We start from the raw sequence: 16,260 nt of genomic DNA on the forward strand, positions 1-16,260 counted from the left end.
CAGTCATAATATTAGTCGATCAGTCCATGATGGACAATTATCTGATGTAAAGCGCACTATACCCCTGATTGAATGCAGAAACCACAGGAAGATTGAATCTCCCATGGAAACAAGAACGCAGGCATCAGATCTATGCACAAACTTAAGGAATGGTGAAGAGAAGCATTGGAGCAGAAAATAAATGATCGTAAATTCATCAGTTGCTCCAAAATATAGTAATCAAATGACACTCATGTTAGCCACCCATAAACACGCACACACACACACACATATATACACCTGTCCTCCCATGGGTATATCACTGTGGTAGGGTTTATGAGAGGAAAAGGGAGGCTTTAAAGACCATGAAATGAAAATGAAAAAGAATAGAAAGAACCAGTCTAAACGAGAAGAACAACATATCAAAAGTTAAGGAGGAAAAAAATAGTCCATAGCCAACAGCATATGCACTTGTATTTAATTAAATTATCAAATTAAATGAGATTGGCGCAACAGCTTTCAGCAAGAAACGAGATTGACATAATTATCATAGAGGGCAGAGCATGCCATGACCATTTTATGCGGATGGAAGGCCGCGCCGACGACGGGCGAAGTGCGGCTTTGGGAGAGGAAGCTACCGTGCGGTTCGAATGAAGAGAGGTACGATCCGTCGACATTGAAAGTTTTGACTTCATGCCGGTTGGTACCACTGACGTGTCGAGTGTTAGCAAGAGAGATTTGTGTGCAACACAAGCACAACGAAATAGGAAGGGATACATACATAGAAAACACTGGGGCATGCTCGTGTACGCTCAACGTTCTTAATGTGTCCTTGGTGGCTTGAATGGTGTCAATTGAGTTATCCATTCTCAGATCCCATAGTCTGACTTCACCATTCCGGCTACCAGATATAAGTTCTCTTACTCCGCCTCGTTGCATGTGAACGTTTGTAATCCATTGTTTGTGCTCTCGCCAGACTTTCACCATCGCGGTGGTGGGTTTTAATCGTTGGTCGAATACTCGAACAGCGCCGTCACCGAATCCGGCAATGAAAATGTTGCCAGCAACTTGATCCGATGTTAAAGAAGTAATACAGGAGCCGGAACGAGCAGATATATCCTAAGAGTAGGTGGTTTAGCTTTCGAAGGGGGGAAAAAAAAAGAAAGAAAGAAAGAAAAAAGAAAAAGAAAAAGAAAGGCTTTCCTGAGAAGAAATATACTCACATTCGTGCATACTTCAGTGGCTGCATTCCAAACACGAATGACCTTTACGTCTCCAGCGATAAGTGCCTTCCCCTGGCCCTGTTGCCAGTCTAAGACGAGGCCGGCATTTTTATTACTAGGGATTAGTTCAGGCAGCGCGCGGAAAGCAGTAATCAGCTCTATCCTCCGATCAGACTCGTAGTTGCGGAATATTTTCAAAACTCCATCAGAAGAGCCAGTCATCAAGAGAGCTTGATCGTCTTCGTTGATAAACCGAACTTCATTGATCCTTGAACCCAGTGGGTTGCCATTAGAAAACCGACTGAGCCGGGAGTTGCTTTCCCAATCCCATATGCTATAGATATGTCAGTCCTATCCAGCCGTGGGTGAAAGAAATATCAAATACCAGATAGTATCTCTATCATCAGCAACCGCGAGGTGGTCCTCGAACTGGTGGAAGCACATCTTTGCCGGTTGACTTGGATTACTCATAAGAGTTAATGCTACATCCCACCGGCCACTTCCGCCTTTATCCTTTAGCTGTTGTGTTTCGACAATTATCCTCTCATTCCGGGCGCGCCGCCATAGTCTTTGATTGTAATCAGCGCTGCCAGGTTCATCCGGCTCGTTAGGTTTCATTTGCGGCTCGCGGAAGTACTGTAGTATAAATTAGAACTTGTTGATTTATATCACGAAGAAGAAAGCTTACTTCTGTCGACCATTCCAAAAAGTTGCTCTTCAGCGGGATCGATGGTTCCTTCGTTAAATCTCTGGGATTAACGCCCCTTGAAGGTGGTGTGGGTGCTTGGCCATATTGACCAGCGGAAACTGGTTGATCATTCACTTCGGGCGGTCGTGTCCATTCGGGAGGTGCACGACCGCGAGGAGTAATGGTCATACGGTTCTTAGCCATTGTTTGCCTGCCAGATGGATTAAGAGGCGATGAAGGACGCTGATCAATGGTGGCAGCCGACCCAAATGCAAGGTTTTTCAAGGATGCAGCCACGCTTGCTGTCCTCCTTAAGCTTAATGAAAGATATCCCTCCTGCTTGCTAGGGATCTGGACTGGCGGTGTTTCCGGTCTTATTTTCTTCACCTCAACTGATTCGGAAGGCTGTGGTTTCTTAGATCGCGAACGTCTATGTAGAGCAAGGACTTCATCACGAACATCCTGAGCTAAGCTTCCCACTGGTGAATCGAAAAGAATTTTGTAGACATAGTCGACAACTACTCCGGCGTCCTGAGCTACCTCTTCCTGTGGGTCGACTGAGAGGATAAGTAGTAATTTCCAGAGGGATCCATATATTGTATTGTGAGAAACACCATGGTCGCGGAATGGTGGTGGCTGAGTATCCTTGGAGCCTGAAACAGAGTGTTTGAGAAGATGCTTTTCTTCCAAAAGTTGCTCATAAGCAGTCACCAGGAACTTGTTCTGATATCTTTTCACAAAAGTGGATAAGAAGACCAGAAGTTCTCTTCGTACTAAGGCGCTTCCATCATTCCCCATCGGAACAATCGCTGTTGCAAGGTACTCTTCAACCTGTGCAACTTGGTCTGTCAAATCAGGGATACCAATGAAGCTCGTTAGAGCATGAAGCATTGCTGCTCGGACCTCTGGGACGGGGTCCATAGTGAGCTCGCAAAGCCGTGCTGGCGCGGAGCATCGGATTCCCATCCACTTTGCCTCTGCAAAATTATTCCACAACATGCTTATACAAAGGCAGCACCATTGTCGCAACAGCGGATTCTCGACATCCATCAGGTGATGAAGACAGAATTCGATCAATTCTGGCGAAAGACACACGTTTTGGCCCTGAGGGTATTCCTTGCAAAAGATGCTGATAATAAAGGCGCACATCGCCCGATGCTCACTCACATTACCCACCGGGATACCGATAGAGGGATTAAGAATAGTTATAAAGTAATGGATGCCATTATCCTTAAGCAAGTCGTTCTGAACCGTATGGTCCACGGCCATGATCCGCGCCCATATGAACACCATGACGGGTTTAAGTTCCTGCGCGGCACTCTGTAATAATTTCACCACGTACGGAAATATTCCTATGCTCAGTGCAAGATGAACCGCCCAGGGACCGAGGTCAAGAAATTTGCTCAGGAGGATCAGCGCGCGTAGCCGATGCGCCTGGCTTAATAACACCTGTAAGACAATTGGTAGCTGATCTGGTGGGTTACTTTCCGTAGGTCCAGATGAGAGGTAAACTTCAAAGGCTGTGAGTTGTTCAGAAAAGAAACTTGAGTGCTGGTACTCGTAATGCCGCTTTCCCTCCTCGTGTTCAAGAAGTGCGGGTAGCTGGGAAAGGACCATCTCAACGGCAAGATCCCAACTCTGCCATAAGGGATGAGTATGTGTTTCAGGGAGTTCGGGTGAGGAGATCGGGCGACATTCATGGGTCCTCATAATCCTTTCGCTAAGAAGAAAATTTCGGAATAAAGCTGCAACCATGAGGTCTTGACGAAAAAGCTTCTTGAAAAGAGCACGAGGAAGGGTGTTCCAAGCAATGGTGTCAGTGATTGCTGTAAAGATCCAATTAAGTTCTCCGAGCGGACTTCGTCGGTCTTGCAGGCGTCCGGGAACTTTAATTTCGTCCGGCGGGACGCCACATTGCAAGGGATTCTGAAGCATGAAGTATCTAAGAGCGATCTGAATAGGGGTTGTCAAACAACAGGTAAACAGATCGGCAGGAAGGTCAGGGTTAGTTGGCAAGGATTCAGTTTTATCGCAGGCAGCAAGAAGGATGCAATCACTGTAGTTCTGAATGGGAGCATTTGCATCTTTCCTGCGAGCTTCAACATTCTCCTTTTCATGCTTTTCCACAAATTTATGGAAATTCGAGACAATGTGACCCGCATGGGAGACGTCAAAGACAAATAGGCTGGGACCTGCAAGCCAGGATTGAAGATCGTATAATGATACCGGGATATACTGTGTATAAGTTTTGTTGAACACCCAAATCTCACCGGATGGAGTTGGGAGAGGAACGCCATGGCCATTGTAGTGAAATAATACCCTCTCATCTTTCGCATTCCGTCGAAGGGATATGCAGAATTTCTTTGTTTCGTCCACTGATGGGTCTAGATACTGCTTATACCGGGTTCGGAGGCTTAGAGTCTCGTACTGCTCCTGTAGTTTCTTGCCAATCTGTTCCATCACTTTATTCTGTGCGCCACCGGATGAGGTTGGATCTACCCAACACTCTAGCTTCGCGCTGGGATTCGTCTTAACAACATCTGGAGGGTCAACGCCAATATTAAGGCAAATAGCGAGCGCAGCGGATACTGTCTTTAGCCGATCCCTCATGCGCCAGTCCTGTTGTAACCAGCTCCCCGTTTGTTCCTTGGGGATTCCCCCGGTATCGTGGCGTTTCTCATTGAAATACATATAGAAATTCTCGAAACCAATAAGTTTCACGGGAGGCTAAAGTCGTGGCAAGGGTGAGAGGGGAAGCGCAGCTTACCGAATTTAATATCTTCAAGTATTCACTAGAAGTATATTCCTCTTGCCAGCCGTGCCTTAGCTCAAAATCTTCATCATCGTCTTTCTTCGCATCGTTTTCTCCATCGCTCTTAAGCCAGTGATCGCTTTTCGCTCGAACAAGAGTAGAGGTTGGCCTCGCGCTCCTCATTACTGGCTCAGCTATTCGTGCGGACGCTTGTCCCGACGCGGGAGTCGCTGTCCCAGAGACCGAATTAGAGACATCGATGTGGCCATTCCCTTCAAAGTTCACCGTCTGAGATCTATGATGGCTCAGTGCCGGAGGGCGTAATTCCGGAGTCAGAGAATCGTAACTTTCGACCTGTGGCTCGAAACTGACGCGCACAGATTTGTTCTGCGCTTGGCCCTGCATTTGTTCGACTGTCTGTGATTGAGGTTTCGCATTCATGTACATGTCTAGCTTTGGGTCCCTCATCGTAGTTCAGTGAGCCATGATGCCCACCGAAAGGCAAAAAGGAATGGGTTAAAGATTAGGCACTGCAGAGGACAAAATATATGTAGTTAGTCAAGTGCTACCGGGAGCCAAAGCGGGAAGCGGGAGCTCCATGCATGCCAGGTGAAGTCGCGTACTCCGTGCTTTAGTTAACTAGTTAACCACCCCAAATACCCGGCGGTCAGAATCCTGCCACAAAATAGGGACTGAGAATGTAACAGATGCCGTTTGCTATTACAAGTATAAAAAGTTATCTTTCGGACCGCAGAGCGAAGCAACAAGTAGTGAATATGAAATAGGTAGCGACCAAGCGGCCTTACCGTTCATCCATCCATATCATTGATTGCGTCGAGAGCTCAGTGTGACATTCGGAGGTTTGAATGATGTCGCAGCCGCGCTACGGAGTACTGAAAGGGCCTAGCCCCGCATGGCGCGCTAACCGAAGACGGACTAGTGATCATGGGCTTCGGCTAACACCGTTGCGAGCTCCCGCGAAGCCGGAGAAGCCCAGAGCGCTTCTCCCATCAGCCATGCCTCTTGCAGTTCTCTGCACTCTTGGTTCAGAATGAGAGCCTTTTATTATCTTATATGTCAGCGGGATGTTGATATTTTACGGCCACAATGTTCCTGAAACCTTCCATTGCACGCTCATTACGCGAGACCTCTCTCGTGAATCATGATTACCTTCACCACAAAGCCAGCTTTCTTATGATGGCTCCTGATCTTCGGTTGAGCCCACCCGAAACATATCCTATGCTTCAATATAGGCAAAGGGTATTTCTTGTTCCTCACAGATGCTATGAGCTTGTTGAACCTTCCCACAGCTCTATGTTTTGATTGATGTTTTTGAGCCAACTTTTTCCCGACACACAAATCCTCCTGGAAGAACTCCGTACACAGAGTGCTTTCTCTCCACCAGCTTTAGCTTACATTCTTGTCCATCTTAACAGCTGGACAATCTGATCCATCAATTGCCGCTTGAGTTTGGCATAGGATATTTGAGTATGATGCTGGGCGTCTACTCTAGGTCATAAACGCCACATCGCAGCTATCCACTAAACATAAACTATTCCACAACGCAAATTGACAGATGAGATATTAACTGTCCAAGGCAATATAATATCAATCTATTTGATTGTTACTAGTGGACCGACCTATGTCAAATACACCCGGCTTGAGTTGTGCGACTTGGCCAGAGAACACGGGTCAAGATTGTAACCTGGATGAAAGCAACTATCTTGCTGTCAAATGTGATGGAATGCGCGTAATAGATATCGTGTTTTAGGAGACCAAGACCAAGACAGGCCCCAAATGGATATTGAACCCGCATCCGCACCTCTTCCAAGCCGGGACATCTATCAGATGAACGGATGTCTGCAAGCTTCCGATTGTTCACGATGTATGGAGTAATATTTTCCATAATCCGCTTCTTTTAAAAATTAAATATATATATCCTCTGCTAAACTGAAGAGTGTTAGCTTTAATATTGAACAGGGACAGATTGGCATCCTAAATATCAAGGTGAACATTCAAGATCCAGGAATAGCGACCAGATACTTTGTTGGCTTCCCTCATCCCACAAAATCCGTGCGGTTTATTCTTTGTGGGATAACAGGCATGGCCAACACCGACGTCAGTACCCATATCTTCAGGTATGCCCCCACCTTGCTACAGCTTACAGAAATATCGGCCAACTAATTTTTATTTGCGTCGATGACCAGTGGTTACCGCCTCTTCCACCCAATCCCACCCCTCTTTTCGAGCCAATTATGGCTAATGATGTTTTGGGTATTTGGGTTGGCAAGTCGCTTTTATTTACTCCGCTTCAAATTGGAATTGTTGTTTCTGACAAAAGAAATCTCGAAATACCACCATAGTCTGAGGTTTAAAAATATACTATGTTAGGTGCGGAATTTAAGAATACATAGAGAGTTTAGGAATATGACTTGTTGGACAGATCTAAGGAATGCGTCAAGAACGAGAAGTGGATACAATTATTCGAGTTCCACGCTGAAGAGGCCGGTAATACGATATGATTGTTGTGGTGGGTCCTGATCAATGGGACGCCGACACGAAGATAGCGGGTTCAAAGTATAAAGGTTATCTGGCTAGAGTTGAAAAGCCTAGATCGGTGAGCTACGAGAGTGGCTCGGGAGTCTGTCGAACGTAACGAGTTTTATATAAGGAAGATTGAATACATTACTAGAAGTAGCGGCAATTCAGGAATACGATAGAAACAAAATCACAAACGGACAGGGGATATCTGAGCGGGAACCCAACACAACCAGTGAAAAAGGGAAATAAAAATAGCAGCAAAGATCTCCGGAAGAATCGAAAAGGGTGGAATCAACACACCAGTGGGGGTGGGGGAAAGAAGAAAAATCAAGAAAAGTTTTGCTTGAACCGCGTCCTGGAAATTAATACAGACATCCTATGCGCAGAATATGATACGGCACGATACAACTTAGTCATGATCGAGTCACGAAAAGAAGAGAAATGAGGAATAAGAAGAAGACAAATTCAAGTCGAGAAAAACAGTTGATTAGAGTCAACATTGACTAAGAATGGATTATATGGTGTTGTTAGGGATGGCCCTGCACAGCGCGGAACGTAAGAAACAGCAAGGTTGAAAATCTGAAATAATAAAACAAAAGAAACAAAATAAAGGATAGCAAGTATAAAGGGATAAAAGGAATAAAAAGATACTACCAACCATCCCGCCAGAACATCAACGGTATAACTCACCAACAGGATAAGCTAGAAACGCACTAGCTATTAAATCATATTCGCCTGTGTCGGTGTTGTTGCTCCTGTTGAATTCATGTTCACTGTGGATGAAGATGTGGCGGACGTTGGCATGGTTGGGGTCTTGATAGGCGTTTCAGCACGCGATTCTTCTTCATCAAGTCTCCGTCGCCAGCTAGCAAAGCTATCGCTCAGCCCTTCTCCATACGTCTCCTTCACTGGTGTGCGTTCAAAGTCAAACTGATTACTGAGGCGGTAGTTTCGTGTTGTGCTCTCCCAATGACTTCGAAGGGCATCAAGCTCGCTAGCGAGTGAGTCAAGTGCAAGAGAACCACGATGATCAAGGAATGAGTCATCTTGCGAAAGCGTACTTCCGGTTCGTGATCGTCGTCGAGCAGCAATAGTGCCGCTCGAAGCGTTGCTCGTAGTGCGACTCAGTCCATTGGAATTCCCGGCCAAGACATGTGAGTGACGGCGATAATTGACGACGGACGATTCCACCTGGTCTAGAAGCATAGTGACCTTCTTCTCGGCATCAAGGGCACGATTTTCAAGCAGAGCATTTTCCTTCTTCAGTTGCTCCAATTCTGCTTGGGATTTCTGGATCGTTTGTGTAAGTTCTTCTTGGAGCGATTCGAGCTCAGAACGTGTGTTATCGCGGTCAGTGCTAGCTCTCAATAGATCCTCCTTAACCTTCACAAGCTGGCTTTCCAGTGCAGCGATCGAAGCGGACGTACTCTCCTGAAGTTGAGACATTGACTTTTGCAGCGTGGCCCTTTCCGCTTCCCAGTCTGGCGACGACCCATGCTGGTTCGAGGCTTTCTCTGAATTCTTCAGGGAATTGTCCAGTTCTGCTTGAAGTTTAGTCGAATGTGCCTTATACTTGTTGAGTTCGTCTTTCATCCTTTTCAACATCTTCTCTGTTCCCTTAACGTAATGGACGGCAGCCTGGTAATCATTCTCTAGTTGTTCGAGCTTCTCTTGATACGCGCGATCAGTCTCTTGCTCTCTAAATTCAAAAGTTGCCTTCATCTCTTCATGTGCCTTCATGCTAGCTTGGAGCTGCTGTTCTAACTCTCGCAATCGCGTGTGTTCCGGGGTTCCGAACCGGGATCCAGGAGAATCCAGTAATGGTGATCGTCGGTTATCTGACATGTTAATACCACGTTCGCCAAGGAGGTCTTTAAGGGCACCATGTTGAATAGCCAAAGCACTGGTGTCTCGTTGCTGGCTCTCTAGATGCGCCTTGATCTCCCTAATTTCGGAATTCAGACTTTGATTCTCTTTTAGAGCTGCCTGTAATTGCCTCCGAAGCTGAAGACCTTCTCGGCTACTTTGTTCCTGGTATGCTTCCAGTCCAGCGATCCGTTCTTCGGCACGTCGGAGTTTGTCTGCTGCATTATTGGCAGCATGCTGACTATTCTTCACCAGCTCATTCGCGCGATCAACATGTGCTTGCAGAGCTGCAATGCGCTGGTCGTTAAGCGAACTGTCGCTTTTCTCCGAATCAAAGGAAGATGCCCGTTCCAAGCCAGACAGGAACGCTGTCTTATGACTCTCTGCCTCGCGGGCATTTGTTTCCGCTAGCTCTTCGGCTTCCTTTAGTCGTCGTACCGCAGTTTCCAGTTCCGCAGTCCTTTCCTCATGTTCTGCCCTTAGGTTTAATAGCTTACGCTCAAGGCCCTCCCGGTGCTCCTTTTCGCTTTCTAACTGCTTCTCCATTAATGCCGCCTTGGCAACCGACGCGTTAACCGCTTCCTTGAGAGAGCCCATATTCGAGCTATAACTCTGTAATCGCTCATTGGACTCTTCGAGCTTCTGTGCCAATTCTGCTTTATCAACCTCAAGAAGTTGAAGCGCGGACTCTGCCTCTGAACGTAGCGTGGACTCCTCTCTAAGTGAAAACTGAAGGTGATGAAGTTCGGATCGCAGTTGTTCAAGCTCCAAAGCATTGCTCTGGCTTTCTAGTTCAGCAAGCCTTCGATCTGTAACCTCATGGAGTTCCTCTGCGACTTCCTTCGCTCGCCTTTCTTCTTGAACTTCCGCCATTAACGATTCGACCTTGGCTTTCAATTCAGATTGAGATGCCAAAGCTAATGCAAGGCGCCTACTGATTTCTGTCGTTCGGTCTGCATGGCTCTCAGATGCATCACGACCATTTGTCTCTGACTGGGGCGTTCGAGCAGGACTTCCTCCGTGAGCAACCAATTTTGCACGAGCATAAGCTGCTTCGTTTATAGCGACTTCTCTTTGATGCTCAACCTCTGCAACCCGCTTCGATGCGATTGCTGCTTGGCGATCGATATTTGCCTGCATCTTCATTAATTCTGCTTTCATTGCAAGGAAAGCCTCGACGAATGGACGATCGTCCTCTGCAAACGACATGAGGCTTCTTTCGTCTAGGGCCGCGGAATTTGGGTTAGGCACGTAACCGGCTTTTCTAGCTAGTGCCAATTCTGATGCATACCACGCATTTCGGCTTTTCATTGTGTCGAGCTCTTTCATGAGTGCTTCTTGGTGTGGAGTAAGCCGAGGTGAGCGAGGCTCGTCACCAAAACTTCGGGAGTTTCTGTAATGCCTAGGCTCTGAGCCAAGAATCGATTCATCTACACTCTCCACGGAACTATGTCGTTGCTGTCGTAGAGATCGCTGTCTGGAAGGTGTGCTCACTAACGGTGCAGCTTCGCCAGCCTCCATGGCCCGAGCATTGCGTACTGGTTGCGTTGGAGTCCGTCGTCCATTACCAGTAATAGGACTTTGTTCTCGACTAGGTCGCATGTCACGCATCACAGGGGATTGTCGATCTTTCTCGAACGCTCTTATCGCTTCAACGGGGCCAGCAGGCGTTCCCCCTTGTTTCATTGGCGGTTTCCCCCGTGGTCCTTGACCTCCAGGATGTGGACCCCGGGGGTTTGGTGGCTCTCCAGTTGGCGGTGGCCCAGCTGGAGCTTGGGCAATGGACGCACGCGGCAATCGAGAACCGGGTCCATGGGGGCCATGGGGGCCAGGGGGGGAAGCGGGCGCGGAGGGTTCTCCAGGTCCTCCAAGTCCAGGACTTGTGACATTTTCTCTCCCCTGAAGCGGTGGGCCCCGTCTTTGTTGGTCTGGGGTCGAATTCAGAGCTTCACGAGAAGTACGACCCGAAGGACCAGGCTGTCGCTCGTTAGGTGGTATTCTTCGGGGGTGTCTTTCACCAGTGGGAGATGTAGGGCCCTGTTCATTTGGATAGCGAATTTTTCCTGTGTCCAGTACGTATACCAAGCCAAGTTCCTGGACATCACGGGGCTCCGAGCTAGGCTCTCCACCAAGAACGACGATTTGCTTCCCCAGAGTGGTCATAGTGTGTCCCGACCTCGGCGACGGCCCTGGTCCCATATTATGGAACGAGTACCAACGTCTGCTTGTAATTCGGAAAGCAGCAAGGTCACCCAAATCGAGTCCCTCGTCTGTGCGACCTCCAAAAACGTACATAACATCATTAACTAGAGCGGCTGCATGGCCTTCTCTTGCGGCGGGGATAAATCCAACGTAGTCTAATTGCGTCCAAAGATTCGTCGTCGGATCATAACACCAAACATCATTAAACCACTGTATTCCATTAGTGCCGCCAAACCTATTTCCAAGTTAGCCATGTCCAGCCTTCACTGTGAATCGACACTCACAAATAAAGCTTGTCGCTGAAAGTAACCATTGTGTGGTTGGTTCGGGCTGGAGGAATTTTACCCGGGGGCGGGCCGCCTTCATGGCTGTTTCGAACAAGAAATTCCCACTTGTTTCCCGGGTTTTGGAGCGCGTTAAGATCAAAGGATATTAGGTCATTAAAGAAAAAACCCTCCACCTGGCCACCAAAGATATAAATCCTAGAGCCAAGAATATTCAGAGAATGTCCATATCTCCCTGCAGGTCTCGGGCCTGGTGGCACAGCACGAGACCATTGGCGCGATGCTGAAGACAAGAATTAGCACCTAGAAAGCCGGGGAAATAGAGAAATTGGTGAGATACGCACAAGTATTTAGAAAATAAAGGGTGTCGTCCAGGGTATCATGCTCGTTTATTTTTGTATCCCCTCCGAAAACAATAAATGCGTTTCCAACCAACAAACTAGCGTGGCCGACTCGAGGACCCGGTCCTTCGGTGACGGGAGTAATAGGAAAACAAGATAAATTGCCGCCATTAGTTTCAATCATCCAAAGATCCCCTTTCACCGTCGATCCGTCCACTAAACCGCCCATCAAGTATATGTCGCCATCTTCCGAAGCTAGCGCATTAACGGCAGCACCATATCGCGGAAACGGCGTGGTCTGTGGAGTAGGCAGGTTCAATCGGCGTTGTGACCAAGGGAACAGTGCCGGATTGGGGCCTTGGGGCGGCTGGCCAGCGTTTATGGGCATCCGTCCCGGTCCCTATGGAAATTACAGTCAGAAGACTTACAACTCAAGATGAATGATGTGGGTCCGGGCAGGAACTGCTCGCGAACTCACCTGAGACTCAGACTCTGCCCTATCACGTCGTTGTCGAGACGGTGGTTGGTTTGGCGGACCTAAAGGAGGCCCTCCCATCATGGCGTTATTTTGTGCAGAATTAGGCGGACGGGGGGGACCTTGCTTCGGATCAGCATCTCGCGGAACGCCGTTGATCCCAGGGCCAGGAGGAGGTGTAGGCGTAGAATTGCCCTCCGATAGGTTAATATTTCTGGAGGATTGTGGTGGAGCTGTCGGATTGTTATGCTTTTTTGATTTGAAGAGGAATGCCATCGTTCAACCAGGCGAAAATGACAAGTTCGAGAAAACGTTGTAGCGTCAGAGAAGAATTCGGATTAGAACGTAGCAACGATCGTGGAATCGTAATATATCTATCGAAAACGAATGCACTCGTCAAGCGAAAGGTTTTGCCGGGAACACCAGCAGCGGTTTGGGGAAGAATAACACCGTCTACTTGGGGGAAGTTCGTGACACCAGACGACGAACTATCGAACGTTCTGTCCCCGTAGAGAGAAGCACTCACGAGCGGCCGACTCGGGTGAAAGGTTCGCTATCGAGTTCGGTCCCTGGTAATCTTCAGGATAAACGCCCAGGTTCCACGGTTGCTGACTGTGTTCCTGGCCCAGGCGTTTGATTCACCTCGTCGGGAGCGAATGCAGAATGGTTAGATGGACGCGAAGGTCAATGCTAGACAGCGGGACCATTTGGCATGGCGTGGAGAATTAGCAACACATGTAAATCAAATGGCTGCAACGATAAAACCGAAGGACGACAGGAGATACAAGTTGCCCTTCCAGAGCTGGGACCTGGCCTCAAGGCTTGCAAGAACTTTCAGTCTTCTGGGGATAGCGAAGTTTAGTTAGGGGCCTTTTGCCAAGACCTCTCACCCCCTTCACCCCGTCGAGCTAAATAAATATACTGCTGCTCCCAGCCATTCAACCAGCGCCGCACGGACTAAACAATCAAGAGCATCATGATTCAGAGTTCATTCCTTCTGTCCTACTGAAACATGCAGAAGAGTAGAGATCATCACTGTCTGTGGCATGGAAAAAATTCCAGACCCTTCAGTGACTGCTGGGCGATGTGTGCCCTATGGGACTGACGACTCTTCATGCATCGTTCTTTGTGACGTGCGTCTGTGATTTGTGAGACAAGCGATTTATGGTCTGCGTCTGAACTCCACCACGGAAGCAGAGCATTGACTTGCTTCAATCCCAGGCCAGATCTCTCCAATGAGCAAAACAAGATCTTACAACAAATGCAACATGCATTCACAAGTACCCAACACAGCAATAACACTTGGTTATATGGGCTGGGATACATACCTCATCCCCACCGAGAGCCCTGTCTGCCATATGCTCATATAGTGCGCTCAACACGTTGCAAGTTCAAGGGTTGGAACTGTGAACTGTTGAAAAAAAAAATGATCTTGAGGAAATGATATCTCTCACAGAGCCTTCAGAGCTTTCTCCATTCATTCTTACCTGTCTTTGTGGCCTTGGAACTTGATTTGTCAATCTCGGCAAACATCATCCCACATCCCCATTCACACAAAACAGAATATAGCACAGGCAGGAGCTCTGGATACCTCAATTATCAAACAGCCAAGTAAATCACCCTAGAATACAGATCAAAAATATCCCCTAATGACAGCTCTTCCCGTACTTCTTCAACCTCGAATAATTATAAGGCAATGGAGCCAGGAACCCCGCAAAAGCCGAGGCGGCCGCAGCCATCCAAAATTTAGGGTCATCAAGCGCTACAACTCCACTTGTCAAGTGGAAATCAACAAGATTCTGAACGGTTTCCATTCCTAACATCGATACCATACTCATCCCTGCTGCAGTCTTTGCTGCAGTTACCCACGTCAGCTGGTCTCGCCCGAGTCGTAAAAGGATAGTCTCCAGGGCCATCGATGAGCTTAGCCCACAAATCACTAAGAGCATGGTGGTTAGAATCTGCTCTACGCTATAGCACCGGGAAAAGGTAAAATACTTGATATTCCCATGACCAATCCAACCGACATATCCGGGCAGTTTGCCTGTAGGTACCACATTGCAGAGAAGTCGCCGAGAGAACAACCGATCAGACAGCGAAACGTGTTGATGCCTGCGCGTTTCCATAAGTATGACGAACTCCAGAATCCCAAACTCATCGCGGACTCTTGAGTTTGTTTTGGTTCAGGGTTGCTGGCTTGGGTTTTGGAGCACACGGAGCGAATACCCCAATGTAGAATTGGCTGACGGAGAAAATGCTGTTGGGGAAACGGCATCGACCTGCGGACAGCAAGTTGAGATAGCACGGGGCTAGTCCGGCGAACCAAATAGGCGGCCATTGGTTAGGAACACGCAAGAGCTATGGGGCAATAACACTGGGGCTCAATTAGTGGCAGCTCTTGTGGCCACCGTGTTGTGTATGCGGAGTCGAAGAAAGTGTCGCGGATATATGAGGCCAAGCCAACAAGATTCCAGACAATGCAATCCGTGCCAGATTACGGTTATTTAGTCCGCGCTTGTGTACGCTCCAGGCGAGTGTGAGAAGGGTAATCAGGAGGAAAAGAGGCCGAAACCGTTGAAAAATGGTCACGGATGCGGAGCCGATAGAGAGGAAATCGAGCACGGCCTATATATCACACAAGCGATCAACAACTTCGTTGCCGATAATTTATCTTTTTTATTTCATTTCCGGGGTTCACGTACGGGCAGCCAACAGCAGGAACTGTGAAGAAGAGCAGGTAGGATTGGGGACAAATTCGAGAGAGCACTCGAGAGCTTTGACTCTCTGTTATCAGCGCTATCCTTGTTTCCACCCGCTGGATCCGAAGATTTTGAGGCACAACAGGACGGCATCCCGAAAGCTGTCTGATGAGAGGACAGGACAATATAGCGAAGAAGAGAGCGAAAGAAAGGATTTAAATATCAACCTGGCAATTAATCGGGGTTGTAAGATTTACCATGGACTTCCATCTGGCTTGAATGCGTACCTATATCGCTAGTTGGTCAACTCCCCATGCGTGGTTTTCGCGGAATTTCGATTGAATATGACAGCAGTCGCAGCAAAATAAGCTCTGGGCAAACGAATTACTCGCTACGTTTCACCAAGGACAAGGCTGCAGAACCCGGAAGCAGCGAGGTGGCTATTCTTATAAAGCAGCGAAAATACCTCAAAGACTGGAATCTCAGGGAGCTTCCCCTTGACCGAGGCGGGATAGTAGCCTCAACCGCACGGGTGGCCTTTTAAGGTTAGCTGAAACCCGCGTCTGCTTGCCCGAATGGGCACCCCCCCAGTCCGATCGCCGGAGATAAGGGCGGAGGCGGCCGTCACGTGAGATACCATGCGGCTTCAACCTTGAAGCCACATGGCTCCCCATTCGGCGGGGTATCAGCCACACTTGTGGCGTCAGCTAACCTTAGTTTAGCCAAGATTTTGACTCCATCTCATGTGATTCGCGAAGAGGGGCCGCTGCTCATGTCAAACATCGACGTGTCAAAATCCTAACTCCGTGCTATACGATCATATCCACAGAGCTCTCTCGACAAGTACTGTACATTATGGCGAGCAAACCTCGTCGTCACAACTTCCCCAACAAGGCGCGAGCCTTACTTGATACCCTAACCAAGTATGCACCGAAGTGGATGGTTAAGGGGTTCTGCAATCCAGTACTCCGTAATCCTCACATTTACATCATGGGACTTGAAGGGCAAGGACAAAGCTACGGTTACTATGTATAACTTTCCGGACCATCTGATTATTGATAACTCTTTCTTTAGCATTCCAGGAGTGCAACCTAGTGTTTCCCTCTGTCATACAGTTTAAGCAAACCACTATCCGACACCTGCATTGCTGTTGTTGAAATAATCTATGCCAACTAGGAAGAAAAGCTGTGTGTTAAAGTTACAAGCAGAA

The 16,260-nt window shown here is 47.9% G+C and overlaps 5 protein-coding genes across 5 annotated transcripts; 2 read left to right on the top strand and 3 right to left on the bottom strand.

The window, feature by feature from the left end:
* Nucleotides 1–62: 62 nt before the first annotated feature.
* Nucleotides 63–5,461, bottom strand: CIMG_01822 (TORC1 growth control complex subunit Kog1). Its single transcript, XM_001248050.2, has 7 exons — nt 5,266–5,461; nt 4,658–5,172; nt 1,891–4,590; nt 1,588–1,838; nt 1,203–1,536; nt 761–1,098; nt 63–688 (listed from the first exon to the last, which is right to left on the bottom strand). The coding sequence occupies exons 2-7, from the start codon at nt 5,108–5,110 to the stop codon at nt 499–501; spliced, it is 4,266 nt and encodes a 1,421-aa protein (XP_001248051.2). The 5' UTR covers nt 5,111–5,172; nt 5,266–5,461; the 3' UTR covers nt 63–498.
* Nucleotides 5,462–6,439: 978 nt separating this feature from the next.
* Nucleotides 6,440–7,628, top strand: CIMG_10821 (uncharacterized protein; the record flags this gene model as incomplete). The annotated part of the gene is made up of 5 exons (XM_012358912.1): nt 6,440–6,534; nt 6,607–6,780; nt 6,850–6,916; nt 7,066–7,150; nt 7,363–7,628. The coding sequence occupies 5 exons, from the start codon at nt 6,440–6,442 to the stop codon at nt 7,626–7,628; spliced, it is 687 nt and encodes a 228-aa protein (XP_012214335.1).
* Nucleotides 7,284–12,627, bottom strand: CIMG_12754 (kelch-domain-containing protein; the record flags this gene model as incomplete). Its single annotated transcript, XM_001248049.2, has 4 exons — nt 7,284–11,486; nt 11,536–11,818; nt 11,880–12,276; nt 12,355–12,627. 4 exons carry the CDS (start codon nt 12,625–12,627, stop codon nt 7,904–7,906), a joined length of 4,536 nt encoding a protein of 1,511 aa, XP_001248050.1. The 3' UTR covers nt 7,284–7,903.
* A 1,370-nt stretch (nt 12,628–13,997) lies between these two features.
* On the bottom strand, nt 13,998–15,599 carry CIMG_12755 (uncharacterized protein; the record flags this gene model as incomplete). Its single annotated transcript, XM_001248048.2, has 4 exons — nt 15,338–15,599; nt 15,054–15,277; nt 14,350–14,976; nt 13,998–14,290 (listed from the first exon to the last, which is right to left on the bottom strand). Exons 3-4 carry the CDS (start codon nt 14,687–14,689, stop codon nt 13,998–14,000), a joined length of 633 nt encoding a protein of 210 aa, XP_001248049.2. The 5' UTR covers nt 14,690–14,976; nt 15,054–15,277; nt 15,338–15,599.
* On the top strand, nt 14,933–16,085 carry CIMG_01819 (uncharacterized protein; the record flags this gene model as incomplete). Its single annotated transcript, XM_001248047.2, has 3 exons — nt 14,933–15,296; nt 15,350–15,564; nt 15,768–16,085. 3 exons carry the CDS (start codon nt 14,933–14,935, stop codon nt 16,083–16,085), a joined length of 897 nt encoding a protein of 298 aa, XP_001248048.2.
* Nucleotides 16,086–16,260: the final 175 nt, after the last annotated feature.

This window comes from Coccidioides immitis, assembly GCF_000149335.2.
Source record: "Coccidioides immitis RS genomic scaffold supercont3.1, whole genome shotgun sequence".
NCBI classification, from domain to species: Eukaryota; Fungi; Ascomycota; class Eurotiomycetes; order Onygenales; family Onygenaceae; genus Coccidioides; species Coccidioides immitis.